This window comes from Topomyia yanbarensis, chromosome 3, assembly GCF_030247195.1.
Source record: "Topomyia yanbarensis strain Yona2022 chromosome 3, ASM3024719v1, whole genome shotgun sequence".
Classification (NCBI taxonomy): Eukaryota; Metazoa; Arthropoda; class Insecta; order Diptera; family Culicidae; genus Topomyia; species Topomyia yanbarensis.
Window position 1 is genome coordinate 253,019,169 of NC_080672.1, and position 23,007 is coordinate 253,042,175.

The 23,007-nt window shown below is 42.4% G+C and overlaps 3 protein-coding genes across 3 annotated transcripts in view; 2 read left to right on the forward strand and 1 right to left on the reverse strand.

The window, feature by feature from the left end:
* The window catches only part of LOC131687868 (uncharacterized), a 109,178-nt gene extending 90,153 nt beyond the window's left edge, over positions 1–19,025 (forward strand). The window contains exons 6-7 of the mRNA XM_058971958.1: positions 18,270–18,305; positions 19,009–19,025. Coding sequence (XP_058827941.1) covers positions 18,270–18,305; positions 19,009–19,025 — 53 coding nt within the window. The remainder of the gene's footprint in view (positions 1–18,269; positions 18,306–19,008) is intronic.
* Positions 18,806–21,704, forward strand: LOC131689760 (electron transfer flavoprotein-ubiquinone oxidoreductase, mitochondrial). Its single transcript, XM_058975055.1, has 4 exons — positions 18,806–19,227; positions 19,625–19,738; positions 19,790–20,924; positions 20,978–21,704. Exons 1-4 carry the CDS (start codon positions 19,197–19,199, stop codon positions 21,513–21,515), a joined length of 1,818 nt encoding a protein of 605 aa, XP_058831038.1. The 5' UTR covers positions 18,806–19,196; the 3' UTR covers positions 21,516–21,704.
* Positions 21,687–22,947, reverse strand: LOC131689761 (vesicle transport protein USE1). Its single transcript, XM_058975056.1, has 4 exons — positions 22,591–22,947; positions 22,140–22,533; positions 21,940–22,081; positions 21,687–21,825 (listed from the first exon to the last, which is right to left on the reverse strand). Exons 1-4 carry the CDS (start codon positions 22,731–22,733, stop codon positions 21,782–21,784), a joined length of 723 nt encoding a protein of 240 aa, XP_058831039.1. The 5' UTR covers positions 22,734–22,947; the 3' UTR covers positions 21,687–21,781.
* Between the last annotated feature and the right edge of the window lie 60 nt (positions 22,948–23,007).

Below are 23,007 nucleotides of genomic sequence, written 5' to 3' on the forward strand. Positions count from 1 at the left end.
CCGAAATTATGCAGCAGGGGAGGTTAACCAGGAAATTTCGGGGTTGCTGGAGGAAGTTCTAGCAGTTTATGCCAGTCATTTCAGTGACGAACAGGCAGCACTTCCTCCCGACAACCAAGAAGGGGAGGATGGAGAAATTTTGGGAGATTTGCTGAGTACAGACGTACCTGCAATTCCACAGGGATCCAATCCTTCCGATAACGAAGGATCTCTTTCTAAACAGCTCGTAGGAGACGACCTGTTGCGTGTCTTGTGCGAGATGAGGGACGAGATTCGACAATTGCGACAGCAATCCGACGATAATAGAGCCCTAGCGTCTCAGGGGTCTGATGCTTTTTCAAAAGCTACTGAAACGCTAATGGGTGGGATTGCTTCACTGACAACCATTTCGTCAGTTTTAAGAAAGACGGTTCAAGAAGTTGTCTCACTTCGTGAATCCGTGAATGAACTTCGGGCACTAGTACATCAGAAGGAAAGTGCTTCCGAGAAGGATCTGCAGACCGATCTGGAAGATTTGCGTTTGATGGACGTACCCGATTCATTTGATGCACCAGAGATTCCTCGCCCAACACCGGCGCCCAGTCCCGATCAATTTGTGTTGAAGCGAGGATTCTCGGGTCAACAAAATCTATGTCCATCACTTCCTATCGAGAAACCGAAACAGAATACTGGATTCACAGCCCCGTACCAAACTCAGAACCAGCCTTACGTTCCTGAATTGACCGAACAGCTGGCGGGACCATCATATCCGAACTTTTCGATATCCACCCATGCGGGAAACGGATCGATGGTGGCCCCCAGGAATTACTCGCGAAACCCGCAACGCGTCGCTGATTGGAAGATTCGGAAGTATGCTGGAACTGATGAAGGAACTGGACTTAATGAGTTTTTGGACACCGTAGCAAATTACGCTGCGTGTGAACAAGTGTGCGAAGAAGAACTTTTCAATTCTGCGATGCATCTGTTCACTGGCAATGCTTTGACCTGGTATCAGGCTATGCGTGCGCAAAACCGGTTGTTTAACTGGAACCATCTTGTTTGCGAGCTCAAGGTAAATTTCGTTCATCCTGAACTTGATGCTACGCTCAAAATGAAGGCTCTCCAGCGCCGGCAGATGCGCAACGAATCTTTCCATCAATACTTCCTGGAAATGGAAAAAATATTTCGTGCTATGACGGTTCCAATGGCACCGAGCGAAAAACTCGACGTGCTCAAGCGGAACCTGAAAGCCGATTATAAACAAATGCTGATTCTCAGGCCAGTGAACACGCTTTCAGAATTGATGAGTCTTGGTAAATCGATCGACGCCTCCAAGACGCCGATTTATCAGAAAGTTTTCGGTTCTTCTCGGGAAGTTGCTGCTTATTCTGATAATCCACCACAAAATAAACAAAAACAAAATAATCAAAACCAAAAGGGAGGTGGACAGAATAACGGCAACGCAAAATCCAAAACGTTTTGGAACAAGAATGCCAAACCGGCAGGTCTTGATTCAAGCAAGCCTCCTGACAACCAGAAAAAGAAACAGCAAGGGAATCAGGACGGCAAGAATCTCGAAGGAAACAATCAAAAACCGATCGAACCACCGCAGAAACCTATAATGTGTCTGGAGTATTTGGTGGAAAAGCATCGTCCTCCCGTGCTCGGCGTCTGCTACAATTGTGGAGACAAAGGACATGAATTTGAGGAATGCCGGAAACCAAATCGGGTCTTCTGCATCGTGTGTGGTTTTAAAGGATTTGATGTTTCTCGTTGCCCTTACTGCCTAAAAAACGGGATCAGAACCAACTGAAGTCGCAGTTGGCAGTAAAGCAGCGCTCCAAAGAACAACTAACAATCCATCCCCAGATTTACGACAGTTTTCGACCGGCTCGTGATGAGGACTATGATAATTCGTTGTCTGTCGAAACCATCGTCCTTGACGACCCGTTCGATAACCGTCCATTTGCAATTGTCGCTGTGTACGGCAAATCCTTCAAAGCCTTGCTCGACAGTGGTAGTAACGCCACAATTATAACTAAAAAGCTATACCGAAAGTTTTCGAAAAGTCCCTTGAAAAGGTTGGAACGACCATTCGAACTACGTTCTGCAAATGGTCAATCCTTACCAATCATTGGACAAGCGTATCTCCCGTATACTTTTCAAAATTTGACAAAGGTCCTATGCACTCTTGTAGTAGAGCATCTGACCGTCAACTCCATTCTAGGTATGGACTTTTGGCGTGCCTTTGGGATTTCTCCGGAGATACAAAACTGTGCTCTGTTGAACTCAGGTCAGGAATCAGAAGACGATGAAGAAGATGAAGTACCGCGTGAGTCGATACTCACTTCGGAACAGTTAGCGCGCGTAGAAGAAGTAAAGAAGTGTTTCCAGGCAGTAGAGCCCGGAAAGCTAAGCCCAACCTCATTCACAGAGCACAGGATTGTCATCAAAGATGAATTCCAAGGTGCGGCACCCGTTTGCCGATATCCTTATCACATGAGCCCAAAGAAACTGTCAAAGGTCTGGGAAGAAGTTGACCGATGGCGGTCTATGGGAATTATCGAGGAGTCTGATTCGGATTGGTCGCTTAATATTGTGGCTGTCACGAAACCAGACGACTCAATCCGCCTTTGTCTAGACGCTAGGCCTCTCAATGAGCGTACTGTACGGGATGCATACCCTTTGCCCCACCCTGGGCGAATATTGGGCGGCTTACCCAAGGCGAAGTACCTGTCTACCATAGACTTGAAGGAGGCCTTTCTCCAGGTACCCCTGGCTAAGGATAGTCGCAAATATACCGCTTTCAGTGTTCCCGGCAGGGGTATGTTCCAATTTACCCGTCTACCATTTGGTCTCGTCAACAGCCCCGCTACTCTGGCGCGACTGATGGACCAGGTTCTAGGACGAGGTAAATGGGAACCTTACGTTTTCGTCTACCTAGATGACATCATCGTGGTAAGCGAAACGTTCGAGCATCACATACAGTTGCTCAAAGCAGTGGCCGATTGTCTAGCAAGAGCCAATCTAACCATCAATTTGGAAAAATCCCGTTTTGGAGTCCCCGAACTAAAGTTTCTTGGTTATTTGTTGAATCGGGACGGACTCAAGGTCAATCCTGACAAAATTCAGCCGATTCTCGACTACGAGAGACCGGTTACCGTGACGAAACTTCGTCGTTTCCTCGGGATGTGCGGTTATTACCGCCGTTTCATTGATCGGTTCAGTGAGGTCACTGCTCCCTTGACCGATCTGCTCAAAACGAAAACCAAGAGCTTAGTTTGGAACTCCGAGGCAGAACTCGCGTTCCTTAAAATTAAGGAACTTCTAGTCACTCCTCCAGTTTTAGTCCCACCAGACTTCTCCAAAGAATTCATTCTTCAGACAGATGCTAGTGACGTAGCAGTCGCTGCTGTTCTGGTGCAGGAGTATCCCGAAGGTGAGAAAGTAGTTGCTTACTTTTCGCACAAACTGACCACTCCCCAAAGGAACTATCATGCAACTGAGAAAGAAGGTCTGGCGGTGATAATGGCGGTTGAACACTTTCGAGGTTACTTGGAAGGTTATCATTTTCGACTGGTCACTGATTCGTCAGCGATTACATGGATACTGAAGACTAAATGGAAAGCCAGTTCACGTTTGAGTCGTTGGAGTTTAGAATTGCAACTCTACGACATGTCTATTGAGCACCGGAAAGGCAAGGACAATGTCGTTCCTGATGCGTTATCCCGGGCCGTAGCAGCCGTTTCAGCTTTGTCCACCTCAGACTGGTACTGTTCCATGAAGTCCAAAGTTATCCAAAATCCTGACGACTATGCCGACTTCAAAGTAGAAAATGATCAACTTTTCAAGTATGTAAACTCGAAAGTTGTTCCGTGCGACTCGCGGTTCAGTTGGAAACTCGTCCCAGCACCCGAGTTCCGTCAAGATTTGATTCAACGTACCCACGAAAATTTGCTTCACGTGGGATACGATAAAACGATCCACGAAGTGCAGTTACGATATTACTGGCCTCGTATGGGATCTGAAGTACGAAAGTTTATTCGAGAATGTGGGACGTGCAAGGAAATCAAAGCTCCTTTCATCCCAGTCCGGCCCGAAATGGGTAAGTCGCGTGCGACTAATGCACCATGGTGAATGGTTTCTGTGGACTATATTGGTCCTCTTCCAAAAAGCAAACGTGGCAATCAACACTTGCTTGTCGTCCTCGACGTCTTCAGCAAGTACGTCATGTTAACCCCCGTTCGCAAAATCGCTAGTACGTCACTCTGTACGATACTGCGCGAACAGTATCGCCATGGCAGCCCGGAAATTCTGCTAAGCGACAATGCCTCCACTTTCACCTCGAAGGAGTTCAGTCAATTCATAAAAGAAAACAACGTCAAACATTGGCTGAACTCCCGCTATCATTCGCAGGCTAACCCAGTGGAGCGAACAAATCGCTCGATAAACACCGCAATCCGGGCATATGCTCGAACCGAGCAGCGCAACTGGGATGTCCACATCACCGATGTGGAGCGCATCCTAAATACTACCGTTCATTCCTCCACTGGGTTTAGTCCACATTTCATTATGCACGGGTGTGAAATGGCATCTGCCGATGACTTCAGCAGGATTTCCGGTGAGGGTGACCTAGAAACAAGACACCAACAGTTAGACAAAATCCGGGAGATTGTGGTCAAAATTTTGGCCAAGTCAAGCGAGGACATTCGACATCAATACAACTTGCGACACCGCAAGTAAGTAACCTTTTTAAAACCAAATGGTGTACCGTCGAAACATGAAGTTGTCGAATGCACTCGAGTCTTACAATGCTAAACTTGGACCACAATACTTACCGGCAAAAATTATCACCAAAAGGGGTGTATCCTCCTACGAGCTGGGGATTTAGCAGGTAAAAATCTTGGAGTTTAGCCAGCAAATCTCCTTAAACCAGCATAAAAACTTTTCCGTGCCGTCTGTGGACTGACGGTATGCTTTTATATGGATTACTCACTTGGGAGTTTTCCAAAAGCAGCCGTCAGTTCCCGACGGTAACAACACGGACTTTGGTCCGAATAAAATAAAATAAGTTTCTCTGTCCTCTCTATTAAATTCGAGGAAGACCAAAACTGCTGCGGGAAGGTTCTTCAAAACCCTCCCTCCTGCAATTTTTCAGAGCCACACTCGCGCAGTGTGGTAAACAAACACTCGCACGAAATATATGCTCCGGCCCCGGTGACGACTACGGTAGGGTGGAATACTCCACTAAAAAAAACACTAATCTTATACCGTGCCGTTCTCCCGGGCACCGGGCGTATCTAAATACACAACCTGCCGTGTTCGGCAAATAGTAGCACAATTCTTTTGCGCCCCACTCACGTAGTGAAGTAATCAAATTATCTCACTTAATGTATGGTCGGGGACCCGTCTTGGCCACGGAAGGATAGAATTATCCACTTCAATAAACACACCGTGGTCCCCGGCCGCATCAAATACATCACTTTCCGCCGTGTCCGGCAAAACAAATTTATTCAAAACCCCTTTCAATAGGGGGACACCAGCACCTACGGGTGCACTAAATTATATAAAATCTCCTTGTTTGGAGCACAATCTCACAAGAAAATCACTACTCCCTTTTCCAACAGGGACACAACACTCGCGGAAATGGGTTTCCTGCGCGACTACTACTCCGGAGCCGACCGTAAACGAAAAAAAAAACCGCGAATAAAAACAGTTTGCTAACCGATTTCGCGAACTGTTTTGGTTTTATTTACGATTTTGATGATTCATTCATCATATCGAATGGATCATCGATTTGACACTTTCCCCGATGTTCGCATCAATGCTCTGCATCATGCAGGTGTAGCCCGATTTGGATCAGAGTAGTGTGAGTGGAAGAGCGAATGGGGTAAAAAGCGCCTCGCGTCTTCGATTTCGAATCGAATAAAATTTCATTTCGCATAATTTTGGGTTTGTGGTTAAACCTGGGGTGGTTCGTTTGATTCCAGCGGGAATCATTTTGATCTGTTTAAATTATGCGAAAGACATTCTTTGGTCCCTCTCAAACGTTTCTTTTGCCATGTACGAAGCGTTTTGAGGCGAAAAGGGACGAATATACAAACATTTTATCCGGAATGTCTGCGAGTGGGAGAAATGATGACGTGTTAAGCGGTATTGTATGTGTGAATGTATGAGTGCAGAATCGTATTGAAGGAGTGAATGAATGTGTGAATGATCAGATAAAATTGTATTGGGGTGAATTCGGAGTGCTTATCGGAATGTTAATGATCGAGTAGGCCAGTGATTGAGGATGAATGAATGGGATAATTGTATGAATATATTCGGATAGAAACCCCAGCACAAGCGTATAGTACTGGTATCGTAAGGACACGTAAGACATTTCTGGGCAGTCGATGAAAAAGAACAATATAATGCCGACAACCGTTCCCCTGCAAGTTGAAACATTGAAAATTGTCAATGTCACTTGCAGAATTTTAAGAATATCGAGTTGTTACCGATCTTGCTTTCGGATAGGATTTAGGGTTCAACCCATAACCGAGTAATGACGATGGCTGATAGCCTCTCGCTTCGCGTATGCTGTCAGCATTATCAGGCCAAACTTGAGCAAACATTTCACCGATGAGGACACTCGGTCGATTAATTTTTTTGGATGAATTATTTATACATTGCGGAAGAAATAATTAGGTGTAGTTAGTTTTTCTTTGTATATTTATTTATTTATTCATTTCGTTATTATTATTGTATCGGTGTTAGGTGTTAGTTTAGAAAAAAATTGTTACCAATTTTTTTCCACCCGGTGTGGGCGAGATTGTAACCCGTCAGGGTAACAATTGAGCACTGGGTGGAAATATACCCTTTCGTGCGTACTCTCTCCGTAGAGTGTATTGTTTACGAAAATTTATGCTCACCGCTGTTTTGTACCGTTCACACTAAAGTTGTAAATTTTTGTTCATTTTCTCGTTTGTGAACGGTTTTGTTTGTGCAGATAGGTGTAGTAATTTTTGTTGAACATTTGTATATAAGAAACATAGGGTTTAGGTAGGTCTCCGCTCTCCTCTCGCTGTAAAAGTGATTGCTAACTATGCTGTACCATGGCAATGACAGCTATGCGGCGGTGTGTTTTTTGGTGGTTGTTTGGTGGAGTGAAAAAGGCGGCCATCGAGAGAAGGCAGTTAGTTTCGGACCACGTTGCAGTTCGGTTTGTTTTCGGTAGTGACCGGTTTGTTTTTGGAAAGTCCAACCCGCCAAATAACGCGTGTGTGCGGAAGTAAATTCCCGCAAAAGTACCGGCTCGTGGTTCGAGAACTCTGGTCTGGTGTCGGGTCGCCGATTAGGGAAGCTAAGCGTTAAGGAGCCACTCGCTTCCCCGGCTAACCATAAAGGACCCAGAAGACGCCTTTCCGCTCTCGCTGTGAAGGATCAGCCGAACGAGCCTAGCTCTCCTTCACAGCTAAACGTCAAGGAGAGCGAAGCAGGGTGGCCAAAGGTGCTCCCTGGGAAGTACACTGCGGTGACTTCTGGGATCTCTCGCGGGGAGCGAGTAGATCCGGCGATAATTCGCCATCGTCGCTAGGGAGGTTCCAACAAAGGAGCTAAGCTCACCTCCCTAGCTAATTGTCAAGGACCGCTGCCGGAGCAGTCAACTCAAATCGGGAGAACTTGGCCGTTGCTGTCCCGGCCGGTCGGACGAGACCACCCGCGTTTCCGCCCAGCAGTAGCAGATTAGCAGCAGCAGCAGTGGAGAGAGTTGGAGGAAATAAACATGGTAAAATTAAATTTATTTGTTTTGTTTACCTTTTTTTTGTTGTGACGAAAATCCGAAATTCTGTAGAGGCACCTAGGCCGCCCTGAAAAGAAGGGTACGCCGGGCAAACAAGAACCCGAGTAGTGGTCAAACCCCTACTTACAAGCAGAGATACCCTGCATTCAGAAATTTCAGTACCTACGATCGTCGCTGAAAGGAGACGCGCTCAAATTGATAGAATCTTTGACGATTACTGTCAATAATTATGCAGTTGCATGGGAAGCACTTTTAGCTCGGTATTCCAATAAGTATTTGTTGAAGAAAAAACATTTGCAATCGTTGATGGTCCACTCGAAGCTTACTGGAAAATCTCCCCTAGCACTTCGAACAATGGTAGAAGATTTTCAACGTCATGTGAAAACTCTGACGCAATTAGGCGAACCAACGCAACACTGGAGCAGTCTTCTCGTCCAACTTCTTAGTTCCCGATTAGACGACAGAACCCTCAAGGATTGGGAAGAATATGTATCCGATGATGCCGAGCCTACATACACTAATCTCATTAATTTCTTAACTAAAAAATCCCGAGCAATGGAATCGTTGTTGATTGGCACTGATCAGGCATCTAATTACCACAGCAAACAAAACTCTACTCCAAAGCAGTCGAAGCAAACCCATAACCCCTCCACCAATCGGATTAACAGTTTTGCGGCTACAGACACTCCCCAACCTGCATGTCTAGCGTGCAACCAGTATCATTTGTTGGTCAAATGCCCAGTCTTCGAAAAAATGCCTTTGAAGGATAGGTTGAATATCGTCAACACTCGTAAGATTTGCAGCAATTGTTTCAGGAGTGACCACTTTGTTCGGAAATGTGCATCCACTTTTTCTTGTCGCTTGTGTCAAAAGCGACACCACACGTTGCTTCATCCAGGATTTGAGGCTACAAATAGTAACGATATTTCCAACCGTCATACGCGAAATTCTCATCATCCTCAGCCAACTAGCTCCAATTTTGCCCGAGTTGATGAAGAAAGGCAGATTTTCGCTTCTACGCCAGTATCTTCGAACGCAGCAGCATATTCCAAACCCACGAACGTACTTTTATCGACTGCCGTGATTGTGATTATGGATGGTTATGGGAAGGAACATTTGGCACGAGCGTTGTTAGATTCGGGCTCGCAGTGCAATCTGATAAGTGAGCGACTTTGTCAGCAGCTTCGCCTACCTAGACATCGTATCGATCAATCTATCTCCGGGGTTGGAGAATCAAATCTTCGTGTTTCTGGTTCGGTACAAACCGAAATCAAATCGAGAATAGAAAGGTTCTCATGTCAGATTGATTGCTTGGTACTTCGTCATCTCACATCGCATCTCCCAGCGGTATCGTTACCCTCTGTTAAATTGAACATCCCTAATGAGTTACCTCTTGCCGACCCAGAGTTCAATGTTTCGAGGAAAGTGGATCTCATCATTGGAGCGGAATATTTCTTCACGATGCTTAAAGGTGGCCGGATAAATTTAGGTACATCGTTCCCGATACTCGCCGAGAGTGTTTTTGGTTGGGTTGTTTCGGGTAAAACGGACTTTGAAACCCAAAACATAACCTGTTGTGTGTCCACCCTAGAGTCTATTGACCGCAATTTGGAGCGGTTTTGGAAAGTAGATGAATTGGACTGGTCTAATATTACCCCATCTGAACAATATTGCGAAGATTTTTACACTAAGACAGTATCTAGAGAATCTTGTGGACGATACATGGTTAAATACCCCAAGAAGGAACAATTTTCTGCTATGGTGGGCAATTCCCATTTGCATGCAGTCCGACGTCTACAAAGCCTAGAACGAAAACTGGACAAAGATGAAGTATTGAAGAAGAATTATCATGATTTCCTCGCAGAATTCTTGAAATTGGGGCACATGCGTGAGCTGGCAGGGGATGCAGTCGATCCACCCAATGTTTTTTACCTCCCACACCATGCTGTCCTTAAAGACTCGAGCACAACAACCAAGGTACGAAGTGTGTTCGATGGGTCTGCTAAAACTAGTACAGGTTACTCTTTGAATGATGCACTTTTAATCGGACCCGTAATCCAAGACGATCTTCTCAGTTTGGTTATAAGATTCCGCAAGTACAAAGTGGCGTTACTAGCGGACATCGAAAAGATGTATCGTCAGGTTTCCATTCATCCTGATGACCGCCCCTTGCAGAGAGTTTTATGGAGATTTAGCCAGGATGAGCCTATTGCCAAATACGAGCTAACCACTGTAACTTATGGGTTGGCACCGTCGTCGTTTTTAGCCACTAGAACGCTTAAGCAGCTCGCCGATGATGAAGGTGGCACTTTCCCACTAGCTGCCTCAGCAGTAAAAAAGGATTTTTATATGGATGACTTCATCAGGGGCGAATCCAGCATTGAAAGGGCGATCCAGTTGCGAAAAGAGATGAGTTGCTTACTCAATCTAGGCGGATTTCGGTTGAGAAAATGGTGTTCAAACTTCCCAGCTGCTCTAGACGGTATTCCACCTGAAGATTTGGCCACACAATCTAGCAGAACTTTCGATCCAGAGGAAACAATAAAGACTTTAGGCATAAGTTGGGAGCCGTCGTCCGATCTATTCCGCTTTGATATAAACACTAACGCAGTTACTGAACCGATTACCAAACGAAGCATTCTTTCGGCTATTGCTCGATTATATGATCCGCTCGGATTGATTGCCCCGATTATAATTCGAGCTAAAATGCTTCTTCAATTGCTGTGGACGTTATCGCTAGATTGGGATGAAGATGTACCGGGCGCGGTACAGACGAGGTGGAAAGGTTTCGCTTCGGAACTGCCTGATTTGTCATCGTATCGTATCAGCCGCTACGCATTTGGTGAAGGTGATATACAATTACATTGCTTTGCAGACGCATCGGAGGCTGCGTATGGAACATGTGTTTATGCTCGATCGGTCAATGCATTAGGAGGAGTGAAGGTTGAGCTCATCGCATCAAAATCGAGGGTAGCCCCACTAAAACGACGCAGCATCCCACGGCTGGAATTATGTGCGGCACAACTTGCTGCACATCTTTATGAGAAAGTTTATTCAGCTTTAGATATGAAGTTTTCGTCAGTATGGTTTTGGTCGGATTCTACCGTGGTTCTACACTGGCTCAGTTCGCCCCCTCACACCTGGAAGACCTTTATTGCGAACAGAGTAGCAGACATCCAAGAAACAACCCGTGGTGACAAATGGTGTCACGTTCCTGGTGCAACCAACCCGGCTGATTTAGTTTCCCGCGGTATGACAGTGGAGCAGTTAGTGAATAGCAGTGTATGGAGACATGGACCACATTGGATGCAGGGGGAATTGGATGACTGGCCGAAACAGAACTGGATAACATCGACCACACACTCGGATGAAGAACTGGAACGCAAACACTCTGTCCTTACTATTCAAACCCCAACGCCACCCAACCCCTTAGTAGCCCGTTTTTCGTCCTATCTTAGAATGGTACGTACGACCGCGTATTGCCTGCGGTTTTTTCATAATGCTAGAGGCGGAAAACGAACAACTTCTACAGTATTATTGGTTCACGAATTGGAGCGAGCAAAAACGGTTCTGGTAAAGATCGTACAAAGGGAATGCTTCGATCAAGAATTGAAACAACTCAAGCAAGGCAAAAATGTTACCAAGCGGTCCAGTTTGAAGCTTTTGTATCCGTTTGTCGATTCCTCTGGCCTAATTCGAGTTGGTGGCCGGCTCAGACTGTCAGACGAGATTTACAGTACCCGGCACCCAATATTACTACCTGGATTTCATCACTTCACTCGCCTACTCCTAATGTCGTATCATCTTCAACTACTTCATGGGGGAATCGCGCTCACGCTCGCAGTTGTTCGAAACGAATATTGGCCAATAAATGGGAAACGAGCTGTACGCAGCACAATTCGTCGTTGCTATAGTTGTGTTCGTGCCAATCCGCAACCAATAAAGCAACCTATGGGACAGCTTCCGCATGCGCGAGTTACCCCTAGCCGCCCATTCTCTCGCACTGGTATTGATTATTGCGGTCCAGTGTATATTAAATCCACTAATCGTAAAACCGCTCCAGCGAAGGCCTATATAGCTCTGTTCGTGTGTTTCAGCACGAAGGCTATACACATTGAACTTGTTGGAGATTTGTCTACGCCTGCCTTTATGTCTGCTTTAAGACGCTTCGTTGCTAGGCGAGGTCGACCCGAGCATCTTTTTTCGGATAATGCCACAAATTTTATAGGCGCGAAAAACGAGCTTCATGTCCTTTATAAATTGCTTACCAACCACACCGAAATAGACCGTATCGCTACCAGTCTCGCAACGGAGGGAATCACATGGCACATGATACCCCCACGTGCCCCAAATTTCGGTGGCCTCTGGGAGGCAGCCGTGAAGGTGGCCAAACGTCACCTCATTCGTCAATTGGGCAACACCGTATTGTTCTACGAAGACTTGCTGACGATTCTAGCGCAGATAGAGAGCTGTATGAATTCCCGCCCGCTTGTTTCTCTATCGGAGGATCCCAACGATCTGCACGCCCTAACACCGGGGCATTTTCTTATTGGTGCTTCTCTCCAAGCCATCCCTGATCCAGATTGGACTGAGGTACCGATAAATCGATTGAATCGATTCCAGTTCGTCCAGCAGAAAGTTCAGCACTTTTGGTACCGCTGGAGAAACGAGTACCTGAAAGAACTCCAACGACAAGCTACAGTAAACCCAGAAAAGGTCAACCTTAAGGTTGGCCAGGTGGTGATCCTGCAAGACGAGCTTTTACCTCCAATGCGGTGGTCATTGGCTCGAATTGAAGAAATTTTTCCTGGAAAAGACGACGTTTCACGAGTGGTGGTTCTGCGAACACCGTCCGGAACATTCAAGCGACCCGCCTCCAAGGTGTGTCCGTTACCTGATACGTTCGACGAGGATGAAGAAGTCAGCGCAACCCTCAACCAAGCTGACGACATCATTTGTTCATCAAATTAGTTTAAATTCAATGAAATGTATTGAATGAAATATTTTTAGAATTAAGGTGAAATTGATAATTTCAGGTGGCCGGTCATGTTAGATTTAATTAACTTAAATTAGAATCCGTCTAAAAATTGATTGCGAACGCGTCCCAATCAAATTCATTGGTGGCAATACTACAAAGTAGATTTTTCCCACGCTCTATAGCGCCAATCACCTTTGATAGGGGATTCATCTGTCTCTTCTATTCTACCTATCGATCAGACCGGTCACACACATCTCATCGTGGAATATATTTGATTCGGCATAATAAAGTTTTTTCTATAAGTGATCGCGCTTTTACCAAAGTGAGATATTTTTTTTCTAAACCGTCGTAAATACACCGTCCCAACCCAATTTACATCCGTGATCATTCCCTGACGATTCACCGTACTTCATACACACCACTGAAAATAACCAAATTCACACCAGAACAATTGAAGTCATTGTTGTCATAAAATAATGTCAAAAATGAACGCTTCATCGTAAAGAAACATAACTGTAATTGTTTACTACAGTATACGTAGCAACCATTCATCCCACATTCGACGTTCCTCAACCATAATAAAGACAGCTTTCAAATAATTGCACGGAGATTTGGTGAATTCGTAAAAAAATCAGGTGAGAGATGCGTAATATGTAGTAACAAAAATAACAATATCTAATCATAACAATTTAATCAATACTACAATCCATTTATAAAATTGAATGGGGTAATGTACCCGTTTTTGCCCTATTAAGAAGGGTACCACATTATTACTACAATAATTTTATTATTTCAGCTTCTTTGATTTGTTATTAAGGTCCATTTTTTTATTTCGATTATAGTGGTTTTAACGTTAAGGTCATTCGCCTCTTATTAAGAGCCAATATAATAATAAAATTGTCTAGAGAATGGTGAAAATCTTCTGTTTGAGCGCAGCAAAATCTCTAATCGAGTACCCCCATTATCGCAATACCATTTGAGTCAATGCGTTGAGCAAAGATGGCAGACGCTGCTCTAACCAAAGGCTTCAGATGGGTAGGATGATAGTAGAAGCAGAGCAAAAATAGGCTTATTACCCTACATGCTCTTTTAAACACGTTTTCATAAAGGAATCAAGTGTCCCCAAATTAGGGATCGAGTCTCCACTAATCTAAGAATTTTCCATTTTTTTGTTGTTTTCCAGAAATGCTCATAGCTCATGTCCAGTATAATATTTCCATTTATTTTTTTTATGATTATTAGTCATCCCTAGAAACAATATAAAACTACAAAAAATACATAGTTTGTTATCATTCCACGGAGTTGGACTGAAAAATAAAAAAGGGGATCAAGTCTCCTCAGTCTCCCCTATTATACTAGTATTTATTATAATAAGGCGTATGTTATTTGAGCTAGATTGTTTGCTTTTCTTCGTAATGCGGACTCAGAATCGGTTGAATGATTGGAGTGAGATGCAGGCAGAAATCAACTAGAATTCCTGTTGGTTTAACTGGGAGGTACAAGCCTATAGTCTTTGGAACCTAAAGATTACAAACATCCCATACTTCCAGGATACGCGAAAATTGGCAAATCAGAAACTTCTTGGCAGCATAAGTCAGAAATTTTTGAACAAGAATTTGCTCGTATAAATGTCATAAATAATATGTTATGGCGTGTTTCGTGAAACTGAGTCAGGTTCTAACCCCAACCGCTGTCAGTTCATACATTTTGACAGCAATTGGGGTTAGAAACTAACTCAGTTCCGCTTCAAGCAAAAACGACATTAAATACTATGCTATATTTCGCATAGGCCTGCTAAGCCAAGACAAGTTTCGGTTTCACTGTGTCTCATCGGCATAAACAGAACTTCTGCTCGAACGGGACATCACGTTTGATCAGTCGTTTGAAACACAAAGTGTGTTTTAGTTTTAAGGGATTTGCGTCAAGCCGGCGCTAATCTATTCCGACAATAAGTTAGTGTTGGTTTCTGATGAGGCGAAGCCGAAACGCAACACAGTATGACATTAAATAGTCAAACCATGACCAAAAACCAGCATGTACTAAGTTTACATTGGGACGGATATTTTTTAGATTAAGGTTCAAGAAACCTTATCTCAGCATGTGTAAGAACTGAACGCTTAGTAGTATGCATAGAAAAAAAAATGTGTTCAGCTTGGCCACCAGTTTATCCATATAAAACTTTCTCAAAACTCTAAAAGAAGAATATCAGTCAATTTATTAGATCATCACGATTCAAAATATGCCAAATAGCTGGTGGGAAACAATTGACCGATCGGAATGGTGCTTTCGAAAAAATGGCAGTGATTTTTTGTCACACTACCACACTGTACTGGGGCACGCCACACAACTGCTCAATGAAAAAAAAAAACCACAGCTACTTCCTCAAAAGCACCATTCCGATCGGTCAAATTTTTTTTCACCAACTATTTGGCATAATTTGAATCGTAATTATCTAATAAATCGACTGATATACCAAGCAACCAGAAGTTCGGATAATACTTAAAAAGTGCACTTTAAAGTTCACATAAAGTTCTTTACGAACTTTCAAGCTGCTTAAGCTTTAATGGTACTTGAAAGCTGCTTAAGCCTCTATTAGAACATAAAACGTATTGCAAAATTACTTAAAACGAGAAGCTTATACAGCTCTCTTATACGAACTTTTGGTTGCTTGGGATTCCTCTTTTAGAGTTTTGAAAAGGTTTTATATGGATAAAGCTGAACACAAGCTTCCCTACGCATACTACTAAGCGTTAAATTCTTACACAAGTTTCTTGAGCCTTAATAGGTTGTATTTGAAACTAACACTCGTTTGGTGAATAGGGTGAAATCGAATCCAACGTTCGTTGGATTGAGAATTCAAAACACAAGAATCCATCGTCTACAAATTACCAGTTGCTTCCGATAAACTTGCAGGAAGAAGTTCAGTCATAAGAGGGGGTGGGCGTAGCGTATTGGTAAATCGATTGCCTTGTACGCAGCGCACCTGGGTTCGAGTCCCGACCCCGCACATAGGGTTAGAAATTTTTCATAAGAGATTTTTCTAACCCGAAGAGGCGAATGACCTTAAGGTTAAAACCTCTATAATCGAAATAAAAAAAAAAAAAAAAAAAAAAAGTTCAGTCATAACTTTAAGTCAAGTTGGAATTCCGATTGGTTTCTGCCAGAACTCAGCCTCCAGTGACACAACCGAGTCTAATATAGCCAACGCGAATTTTGGCTGATTTGATTGAGAAGCATGTCGATCTCTAAAATAAATTCAGCAAATACCGCAGTGATTATATATAACACCGCGATTAGGGTTGCCACCCCTCCGGGTTTGACCCGGAGACTCCGGTTTTCGGGAGCAATCTCCGGGCCTCCGGATTTTACATCAATTTTTCCGGGTTTGGTGGGAAGAAGCATGATTTTATTTTTTATTGAACTAACTGATTCTTTACAAAATTTACAAATTTACAAAGATGAGTTCACCAAATATTGCTGACTTCTTTCACAAAGCAATGGAAATGAAAAACAAATCAAATTTACTACAAATTAAGAAAAGTAATAGTTCGCTATATGTTACAATTGAAATTTTGCATCCCACTAAGTCGCTCAAAATGGTGTAAAAAGTTATTTTGCTACAATTTTACCAAATTACTTCACTGTTACACCAAGGTATGGCAAATTTGTTCTAATCCAACTGACTAGCTGAACATCAAACGAGTTCTTCCGGTGTTGTTGCTACTCCTGCAGCGACCCTTAACTGTTGGCTAGAGAGGTAAGTTTTGCCCTTTGTTGCGATCTCTGGTGATGAATAACCGACACCACATAGTGCTTCCCATATGATGCCGCAGCCCTGCCTCATTTACTCTCCTTTTCTTGTTGGAGAGCAATTCTCGTTCGACTTATCCTGCACAGCGAAAGTAGCTGGTGCTTTTGTATTCTTAACACTCAGTCGGGGAAGTGAAATGCTACACCAGCTTAAACCGATAAAACCGTTCTTAAACGTTGAAATTTGCAGTTTTACTTTAACGTAGTAATAAATAGCGATTAAAGTGCTCTAAAATGCCGAGCAATCGCTTTGATTCCAATTTCTGTCTAGCTCCACTCAAAATCCACCACCCCCCAGGTCAGTGAAAATCTCCGGGTCAAAGCCTCTCCAGAGGTGGCAACCCTAACCGCGTTACTCAAAAATGATTCTGAAGTAAGCCTAATTAGTTTTCACCCAACTAAAGATAAAGGTTATTTCAATTACATATTCATCAGCCTTTGTACAGCAATAGCAGCATATCTGGCGAATCTCCCCGATTATTACTATTCCTACTCCCCAAATCAATCATGAAAAATTACCCTAGTAATCCCATTTGTACATTTATTTATCGAAAGTATTTATTAAATTATTCCATTTACATTCTATGCCAACATTCAAGCGTCAGAATTATATAACACACGGCTTCAATTGATTATTCAACAAAAATACAATAGTTGCATACAGGTGTACGTTTTAGTGCACTAATTCATAAGAATTATGAAATAATTCACCAATATACATAATACATTGTCTTTCGTGAATAATACACAAATCGGACTTGGATACTCTAACACACTTTAATACGAAAAATAAATCATCAATACACAAAATACATGTCAATTCGTGAAAAATACACAAATACGTCTCTCAATACTTAAGTTTCATTCGAAAATACTGAAGTGAATCGCCTCGGATCCGTGTTCCTATAAGGTTTTGAATCTTGAATGTTGACTGAATTGACGTGCACCGTGTATAAATCTACCCCGGTCTCTCCTACATATTATTTATGTGCAAACTTGTTATATCCTGCATTTAAAACGTATGTTTGTCCAAGTACGCGTTACTCTTTCCCTAATATTCTGGTTGCAGCTGAAAATCGAAATATTGAACTTGCGCCTTTCGCTTTTATCCCTATTTGCAGAGTGGGCAACTAATGCGCATCTTGTGTACATCAGGGATACCAGGTGCACAGATTTATCTGTTTCACAGATTTTCAATATGCTGCACAGATTTTAAAAACTGCACAGATTTTCAGTTTTCTGTTTTAATGTGCACAGTTTTCTTGTACAGTGCACAGATTAGTACAGGTTTCTAAATTTTTTACCTTGCTCTTAATATTTGCCTCGCGCGCAAAGCCAAAAAAAAAGGTCGCCACATCCTGTTTTCAGTCAAATTTGTATACGTTTTCCTTAACAAAGATTTTTAAAGGGGTCGCGCCCAGATTTTTCAAAATATCACCTGGCATACATGTTAGAGAATCAACTTGCGCATCATTAAATTTTACGCCAGTTGCGCTCTATAGTTGCACAAGCTTTAAATAGGAGAAAAACCGAAAGGCGCAAGTTCACTATTTCGATTTTCAACTGCAACCAGAATATGATAGTGCGTGATGCAAATGGATTGTACAATCAGATTATTGCCAGTCGGGATTCCGGTTTGACGATATTTAAAATCAAAATCCAAATAGTGATAATACTTACTATTAAGTTTTTCTTTCACCCTTTTTTGTTTCGTTTCAGCGCGTTCCGAGTCGAAAAGTCGAACAGAGATGCCAGGTACTTTTTTCAAATGTCTGCAATAATAATTTTAAAAGTCTGGGAAGAACAAAAAATGTCAGGAAAGCTAGTGTAACCAAAAGCCTCTATATTCAAAAATCTGCAAATATCTGCAACAAAACTAAAAAATCTGCAAATATCTGCAACCAAACTAGAAAATCTGCAAATATCTGCGTCATCGAAAAATCTGCAGCTTAAATTAAAAGTCTGCGAATTTGCAGACTTGTCTGCAAATCTGGCATCTCTGAAGTCGAAACCAACGATAGCAAGTTGCCAGTTTTATTTCCATTGAAGAGTGAACTCTCCAACTCTCTGTTTATTATAATTTCTCCAAAAAGTTATTTTGACATTATTCGTTCGAACAATGTCTTTTTATATAATTATGAATTATGTACACATTGGTTATATTTGTAACAATTATTGGTGAATAAATTGTTGATTCGGAATTTCAAAAAATGTTCGTGAATCTTTCTATTCTGGCACCACTGTTTTGTAAAAGAGAGAAGAGTCGGAGGCAGATGTTTTGAATATTCTGAAGTAGCAGTATTTTTTATTAGAAATAGGATGTCTCTTCCAGGAGTTCGTCCTTGTTAGGTCTAAAGTTTCTTCAGTTTGCTTGTTTTGTTTAATAGTTTTCACAATACTGTTGTTATAAAGAGGTCCCAACATTCTAGTATTTATTTGAGTTTGTAACTTGATCTAGCTTCAAATGCTTTGTGAATTTGTGTTCCCCCATTAGTTAAATATCATCAGATACTTTGTCGGGTTCAAAGATTATCTCCCAGTCTGCGATGTGCATCAGATGTTTTGAATATTGATGATAATAATAGAACATACATTTCCATAAGATACATTATATAATTATTGAACAAAAGTGATAAGAGATCGATCATGGCAAGGAATATTTTACTCTTATCAAAAAGTAAGTACGTGTAATTAATTCTTTATATTTATCTTTGGCATTACGGAATTTGTATATAGATAAATATATGATTCATGCGGATAAAAGTCATAACAGTGACCATAACACAAGTAATATATAAAGTAGAATATCCTATGTTCATATTTACGCCAAGTTGTACTTTGAACCCAATCATTGTTGTGAATGACATAACTGTCGTGACGTTCAGTTTACTCTGAATTACTTATGGCATTTCCGTTTTGAACTTTGTACTACAGCTTTGATGTCGGTATTTATTCAAAATTGGGTGTTATCGGTCTATCTTTTTTGAAAACACTAGTGCAGAACAAGTTAAAAAACGAAAACGCAATTGGATGAAAGAGAATAAATAATTCAACCAATCTTTCTAATTTTCTAGGCGCAAGATTCTTGCTGAGTAGTCATCGCTATTATTCGGAAGCATCAGCACAATTTCCGAAAATAACAACTCATTACACTGTAAACCCCAGAGATAAAGATTCCAGATGGACAGGTAGGATAGGTTTCCTGTTCTTTCTATAATTTGACTGATTTGCCTTTTTAGAAGTGGACATGGAGCGCTTTGCGGACGAAGCAGATTTACTGATCGTCGGTGGAGGTCCAGCCGGGTTTTCAGCGGCAATCCGTGCCAAGCAGATAGCCGCAGAGAAGGGCCAAGAACTGAGGGTGTGTTTGGTTGAGAAATCATCGGAAGTCGGAGGACATATTCTTTCAGGAGCGTGTCTTGATCCAGTTGCTCTTGACGAGCTGATTCCTGATTGGAAGGAGAAAGAGGCGCCACTTAACACTCCAGTAGTCCATGACAAATTTTCTTGGCTTACTAAAAGTGCTAAATTTCCAATTCCTATTTTTCCTGGCTGGCCCATGGACAATCGTGGAAATTATGTAGTGCGATTGGGCCATGTCGTAGCGTGGCTGGGACAACAAGCTGAAGCATTAGGGGTAGAAATATATCCCGGCACTGCTGCAGCGGAAGTACTGTTCCACGAAGATGGATCTGTCAAAGGAATCGCGACCGGAGATGTTGGCATATCAAAAAGTGGCGCGCCGAAAGATACATTTGCGCGTGGAATGGAACTGCATGCAAAAACAACGATTTTTGCCGAAGGTTGTCGTGGTCATCTATCTAAACAATTGATGGCCAAATTTGGACTTAATGCCGAAAATGAACCCCAAACTTACGGCATCGGATTGAAGGAAGTTTGGGAAATCAAAGCAGAAAATCATAAACCCGGTCAAGTGGAGCACACAATCGGTTGGCCATTAGATAAAAACACATATGGGGGATCTTTTCTTTATCATTTAAATGAACCGACACCGTTGATTGCAGTTGGGTTTGTTATCGGGTTGGACTACGTGAATCCATATATTAGTCCGTTCCAGGAGATCCAGCGTTTTAAGACTCATCCTAAGATAAGGGATGTTTTCGAAGGTGGCAGTCGCATTGCGTATGGTGCTCGAGCCTTAAACGAAGGAGGTTACCAAAGCATTCCAAAACTTACCTTCCCTGGTGGTTGCTTAGTAGGATGTGCGGCCGGATTCATGAATGTGCCACGTGTGAAGGGTAGTCATTACGCTATGAAGAGTGGCATTCTGGCAGCAGAGAGTACTTGCGAAGCCATTTTTGCTGGTAAACCGCAGGAGAAAACTGGACTGGAACCGAAGGACTATCCGGATAGGTAAATTTATTTTGATTTCTTAATGTTACACCATTCAATTTTATCTCCCTCAGGATAAAGGAGTCGTACATCTGGAAAGATTTATACAAGGTGCGAAACGCTCGACCGAGCTTCCACAACGCGCTAGGACTGTACGGAGGTGTTGCATATAGTGGATTTACCCTATTTCTAGGTGGCCGGGAACCATGGACACTAAACCACGGAGCACCAGATCACACTCGTCTAAAACCGGCCAAGGAATTCAAACCTATCGAATATCCAAAACCAGACGGAAAAATTACTTTCGACTTACTTTCATCGGTAGCTCTCACCGGCACCAATCACGAGGGTGATCAACCGGCGCATCTAACATTGAAGGATGACATGGTTCCTGTGAAGAACAATTTGGCCATTTATGACGGACCAGAGGCACGGTTCTGTCCTGCTGGCGTTTACGAGTTTGTTCCCAACGACGAGGGTGGCAATATGAAGCTTCAGATCAACGCTCAGAATTGCATCCATTGTAAAACGTGCGACATCAAAGATGTCACGCAGAACATCAACTGGGTTGTTCCAGAGGGTGGTGGTGGTCCGGCCTACAACGGTATGTGATCGTGATGGCAACAAACTGGTGCATTTGAATCAATCCCTTCCTGCAGTGGGTCTAGCCGAAGTTGGAGGTCGCTAGTTGTTAGAATCGTGCAATCAAAGATTTGTATACAAAGATTTTTTGCAAATACTGTAAAATTTATTCTTTTCCTTTTTTCATTTAATAATAAAATAACAAAAAATGCAATAAAATGATATAGTTTACTTAATAGTCATAATATGCACACTCAAAGTTTGATTCGACAATTTACCGTAAAAATCGATGTTTCTCAGTATGCCTTCTTTTTCATTATCTTCATGAACAGCACCATAACTGGAAGTAAATAATTTCATATATTTAATGTTGACAAAACTCGATTTTTATACAATTAACTAGAACAATGTAAAACAGCGAAGAACATTTTCCAAGCATTTAATAAATACTCACAAATAAAAATCATCATAACAAGGCCTATCATAAGCCACATCCAACATTTCCAGGCCTTTTTGGAGCTTTCTTGCAGCTTTGTCGATTCCGTGGAAAGTGAAGTCAAATTTTGATCGGTTAATTTGGCTGATTTACTAACAATCTGTAAACAAAATAAATTAAATCAAACAGATTCAATAGCGAAGGAGAAATCTCCAAACCTCTGTGTCTTTCTTGATGATCTTGTTGGCAGTTTCTGTTTGCTCCTTCAGGTGTCGTGTGAGCATCAACATATCCTCAGCAATTTTCTCCTGGACGTCTGAGTATTCCTTAACCGTCTGTTCTAGATTTTCAGCCACTTTCTGGCCAGCTCGCCGTCGGATTGTTGAATTGAAGTTGCCGTTAAACAATTCGCTGCGCAGTTCTTTCTGAAACTTTTGATCGTGGATTTGACGTATCTCTCTCATCACGTCTTCTCCCGAGTCTCCGGATGCTTTTAGTTTTGATTTCAACCGTTTCTGTTCCAAATTTGGTGACGGTTCGACATAATTGGAGGCTCTCTTGAGCTCGGCGCATCGATTGCGATATTCCGTGATCGTTTTATCGTCTGGTTTACTAAAATATAGTTGATTATTTATTGCACTGCATTGCATTAAACTACGAAAATTTTACTCATATTGTTCCCCCAGCTCCAGGATCATGGTATCCAGTGACCGAATGTATTTTTTCAATCGCCAGTCCAGTTTATCGAGAGAAACTATATCCTCGCACTGTGCGATCAAACTCCGCACATTAATTTCCAACTTAGACGTCATCGTTGATGTCTGCAGGCAGTGTTGAGGTGCTGATTTCTAATTTTCGTAATTTATTGGAGAAATTTTATGCTCCCTCGCGAATCTGGATCAAATAAAAGTGAAAACTTGCCGACTGTTTCTGCTCGCGGGTGGAATCGTAATTAGATGCAATGCAAAACAGCAAACTGGGTGAAAAGTGTTTGCGTTGTCGCCAATGAGCTGTCACCTGGACGTTGACAACGGAACAATGACAGTCGTTAAATGAAAACAAAACAAGCTCTATTTTCGGCAGGGG